Source organism: Carlito syrichta, unplaced genomic scaffold, assembly GCF_000164805.1.
Source record: "Carlito syrichta isolate Samal-C Ts95f unplaced genomic scaffold, Tarsius_syrichta-2.0.1 Scaffold305620, whole genome shotgun sequence".
NCBI classification, from domain to species: domain Eukaryota; kingdom Metazoa; phylum Chordata; class Mammalia; order Primates; family Tarsiidae; genus Carlito; species Carlito syrichta.
This window is the reverse complement of record NW_007249716.1, coordinates 226,158-230,830: the sequence shown is the minus strand read 5'-3', so window position 1 is coordinate 230,830 and position 4,673 is coordinate 226,158. Positions and strand designations below refer to the sequence as shown.

Genomic DNA, 4,673 nt, shown 5'->3' with positions numbered 1-4,673 from the left:
GGAGCGGCCACTGCACTCCAGTCTGGGCGACAGAGTGAGACTCCGACTCAAAAAGAAAAAGAAAAAGAAAGAGGTTCAGGCACTTGCCGAGGCCTTCCACACACCCTGAGTCAATCCCTACATTCATCCCCGTGCTGAATCCTCCACACCACTAACCCCCACTGTACAGCCGAGGTCATTGAGGCTTGGTGAGCTCCCAGACCTCTGTCAATCCTGGCCATCGCTGTTCATCCCAGAATTCTTCCTCCCTCCCCCAGAAGGAACACCAGGGACAGGGCGTGGAAGGGAAGATCAGGCCAAGTTCTACCAGGGGCAGAGGTGGGGCAGCCAGGCTCACCCCACCCACACTCCTTCCCCTTGCAGAAAGAACACGCCCGGAAGAACCTCCCAGCCCAGGAAGGACCTTTAACAGAACACTTATGCTGGACCTGTCACATGCTCAACAGTCCTGCCACACCGGGATGGGCCATCGCTCTTGGCAGATGTGACATGGAGTCTCAGAGAGGCTGAGCTGCATGCTCAGGGGCACACAGAAAGCAGAGCTAGGGTTGGAACCCGGGTCTGTCTGACTCCAAAGCTCCATTCATACACACTCCCCTAGGATGCTGGAACAAGGACAGAGGCCCGGCTATGTCCACCTGGCCCATCACTATGCACATAGCCAGCCCTCTCCGTTATCCCAAGAAGCAGCGTGTCCCCCTAAGGACCCTTTTAGGCACTACCTAGAGGAAAGTCAGCCTTTGGATGGGCTGAACCTGAACAGACGTAGAAGAGGACAAGCCCAGGAGGAAGAGGATGAAGGAGAGGCTGAGCACAGGTCTGAGGGTCAGGCTGGCCTGGGTGTGTGTCGAGACGCCCGCCCTTCGTAGCTGGGGAGTCAGCTGGCCTCTTGAGCTGCCTGTAAAATGGGGATAATCCTCTCTACCTCTGCTGAGGATTCAGTGAGGCAGTGTGCCAAAGCGCCCTGCCCCGGAAAGTGCCCCCAGGGGGAAACTACCAGCACTAGAGCATGGGGGAGTGGGAGGTCACCTGCAAAAGGGAAGTTCAAGGGTGAGCTGAAGACAGACAGCAATGGGTGAGGAGAGCAAAGGTCTGTGGCCACACCCAGAGGCCAGCTTGGCTCTAACCTAGACCCTCTCAGGCAGTCCCTTTGGCTGGACCTTAAAGGCCTGGTCAGAATTCAAGCCCAGCCCCTGGGGAAAAGACCATAGCTCCTTCCTCAGATAGCCCCAGAAGCGCAGAGGGTCAGAGGTCTCCAGGCACAATCCCATCATGGGAAGCAAGGTGAGGAAACTGGGGCTCAGAGAAGGGAAAATGACTTGCCCAAGGACACATGGCGAGGAACCAGATCTCTCCAAAACCCTAAGTTACACGGTGGGGGTAGGAGTGAATGTAAGGCGCTGAGCCTGGCTTTCAGCTCCCAGCTCAGCCACTCGGATGCTGGGCAGCCTGGGATTCGCCACCTTGCCTCTCTGAGCCTTCATGTCCTCGTCTGACTTGACTTGTAGGGTTGTTCTTTAAAATGTTTTTCTTTCCTGGTTCTCGGAGGAAATTTGGAAAATAGAGACAAAAGGAAAAGAGACCCGTGCAGAATCCCGTTTCACAGGTTCCTGCAGGGATGAAGCAGAATAGTACTGTGTGCCTGGTCAGCGCCAGGGTTCAGCAAAGGAACATTCTTGAGCCTTCTCCAGAGTGTGGAGAAAGAGCACTGGACAGGGAGCCAGGAGACCTGGGTTCTGTCATCGAACTTGGTGGCCATCCCCGGACAGTGCCTGAGGTCCCATTTTTTTGAGTTGGAGTTTCACTCTGTCGCCCAGACTGGAGTGCAGTGGCCGCTCCCGGCTACCGCAACCTCGACCTGCCGGGCTCCAGCGATCCTTCCGCCTCAGCCTTCCAAGTAGCTGGAACTACAGGCACTTGCTACCATGCCCGGCTAATTGTTTATTTTATTTTAGAGACGAGGTCTCACCAAGTTGCCCAGGTGGGTCTTGAACCCGCAGGCTCAGGCAATCCACTCGCCTCGGCCTCCCAAAGTGCTGGGATTACAGGCTGAGCCACCGAGCCCAGCCCTGAGGTCCCTTTAAACAGCAGCTCCCCAACAAATCCTGCTCACACCGCACTTTGCAGCCTGGCCACAAAGCAAGTGGCCACACCCAGGGTTGGGTTTGGAGATGTTCCAGGTCACACCCTTGTAAAATGAGTAAGCAGAGGGCAGGCCTGCCCACAGGGCTGGGCCCCGGGCATCTGGACACTGACAGGAAAGGAGGTGCTGGGCCTGGCAGACCTTCAGGGAGGTCTGGTGCAAGGAGACCCCACTTCGTGGCTTGTGACTTGGGCAAGTGACTTCACTTCCTTTGCTCAGTTTCCTCATCTGCAAGGTGCCTCATCTTGGGCAGCTTGGCCAAGATAATGGACGTGAAGAGTGACAAGCAGTGCCTGGCACACGCGAGGCGTTCAGTAAGACAGCCATTCTTGCTAAGACCACTGAGCCCCTCCAGGAGGGAGGTCTAAACAGATGCACTCAGGCTCCTCTGGGAGAGTTCAAAGCAGTTGAAAACCACAGCTGTTACTGAAACTTCCAGGCTGAAAGCAACTAGCCAGAGGAAAAACTGGGCCTGCCACCAAGCCCCCTTCCCTGGGGGCACCCTGCCCCTAAGTCAGGCTGTACTGGGGTCAGTCAAGGGTGCATAGAGAAGATACTAATGGTCACCCTGCCTCGTGGGACAGGCCACTCCACCCCATCTCCCTGTCTGGCCTTAGGTCACATCCCTTTTTTGGTCCTCAGAATCCCCCATAACAAACAGCTATCAATGCTGTCTACTTCACAAACTACAAAAATGTCTTAGGCTATAAAATGTGGAGTATAAGATGCCCGGTCCCAGTTACACTTGGTTGCTTGATCTGCAAATCGGGATAATAGCACTGGACAGGGAGCCAGGAGACCTGGGTTCTATCATCGAACTTGGTGGCCATCCCTGGTGCCTGCTGCCCTCCTAGTTGGAAACTGTGCAGAAGGGTCTCCGGATAGGGTGGAGCTTTGAACATGGGCAAAGCCTGCTTCCGATGGCAGGCAGTGAGGGCTGCCTGCATCCAGCAACAGCTGGGGAGCCATGCCTGCTGACTGGCACAGGTCTGACCGGATGCCTCCGGGGCAGTGGAGGGTGGCCTTAACCCTGTCTCCAAACTTACCACACTCACAACTAAGCAAACCTACAACAGCCTCATCTCCCCTCTCTGGAGTCTGCTTCCAAAAACCAGGACCTAGAGCTAAAAGTGACTGAAATGAGCTAGCCTCACAGCCATCTCGTGCACACATGAATTTTCAAGAAGGGGAGGCCGGGTGTGATGGCTCAAGCCTGTAATCCCAGCACTTTGGGAGGCCGAGGCAAGAGGACTGCCTGAGCCCAGGGGTTTCAGACCAGCCTGGGCAACTTGGTTGAGACTTCATTTCTACAATAAATCAAGAAAAATTAGCTGGGCATGGTGGCTTATGCCTGTAGTTCCAGCTACCTGGAAGGCTGAGGCAGAAGAATCACCAGAGTCCAGGATTTCGAGGCTGTGGTGACCGTGAGCATGCCACTGCACTCCAGCCTGGGTAACAGAGTGAGACTATGATTCAAAAAAAAAAGGGGGGGAAACTGAGGCCCCAACTGAGGCCAAGACTTGGACACACAGGGAATTACTGGCAGGGTCAGGACCAGAAACCAGGCTCCCAACCACCCCCATTCCCCCAGGGCTTTTCCCACTCCACCCCCACCTTAAGGTTGTTTCGATTTACCTGGGCTCCAGAAATTCCACTCCCACAAAACACACCCTGTGCCAAGGTCAGCAGGCAACCTGGTGCCACCACTTTGGGCTGTCTCTGGCAACAAGCTTTGGGTCTTGAGGAGAAACGAGTTGATCTGAACAGAACTCCAGGGGGCCTGCCAGCATTTGTATCCCCTACTGGGCTTGGGGCAAGACCTAGAACAGACCCTTGGGAAGGATTTGGCTGGATGGACAATTTGAACAATTTGTCCAAACCGAACCGGACCTGAGAGACCCAGTAAACCTATCCTCTGTCTTAAAGTCCCACGGTATCCCCAGGCCAAGTCCTTTGCCTGGATGATAGCAGGTGCCCAGGACTTGCTCGTGGGCCAAACCATGAAGTAATGAATGAATGGCCACAGTGCTGGCTGCATGGACTTCCCCAGAGTCACAAAGACACTGGGGATAGTGAGTCGGGTCCCAGACTTCCAATCCCGTGCTCATTTCACTCCACTACAGTGAATGAGATGGCTTTACCCGACGTCGGCAAACGAAGGCGGCTTCTACTCAGCACACCGAGAGCAATGGCTGGTCCTGGAAACTGGAAGCACATCTGCCCCCTCCCCGAAACTCAGCCTGCTCCACCCAAACCGGGCTCAGGAGCCCTCCCTCCTTGCCCACACCTGGAAAAGCAGAGGGGTCCCCAGCATTACCGGCAGCCGGCCGGCCGGCACGCACCGCACCGCTTGGCCCTCGGGTCCGTGGGGCGTGGCGTCGAGGCAGGTGCCCGGCGCCGCTGCGGGAGGCGCCGTCTGCGGGTACAGTGTGGCGTAGAAGGTTGCAGTGGCCGGGCAGAGCCGGGGGCTGCTGAGGCCGGATGGCCACAGCTCGGCGGGGCCCGTCGCGGACACGCCTTTCGGGGGCTG

General features: G+C 56.3%; 1 protein-coding gene across 1 annotated transcript in view; it reads right to left on the bottom strand.

Moving 5' to 3' along the window:
* Nucleotides 1-4,673, bottom strand: part of E2F2 (E2F transcription factor 2) — a 63,790-nt gene that overhangs the window by 19,128 nt on the left and 39,989 nt on the right. The window contains exon 7 of the mRNA XM_021714315.1: nucleotides 4,461-4,670. Within this exon, the coding sequence (XP_021569990.1) occupies nucleotides 4,461-4,670 (210 nt within the window). The remainder of the gene's footprint in view (nucleotides 1-4,460; nucleotides 4,671-4,673) is intronic.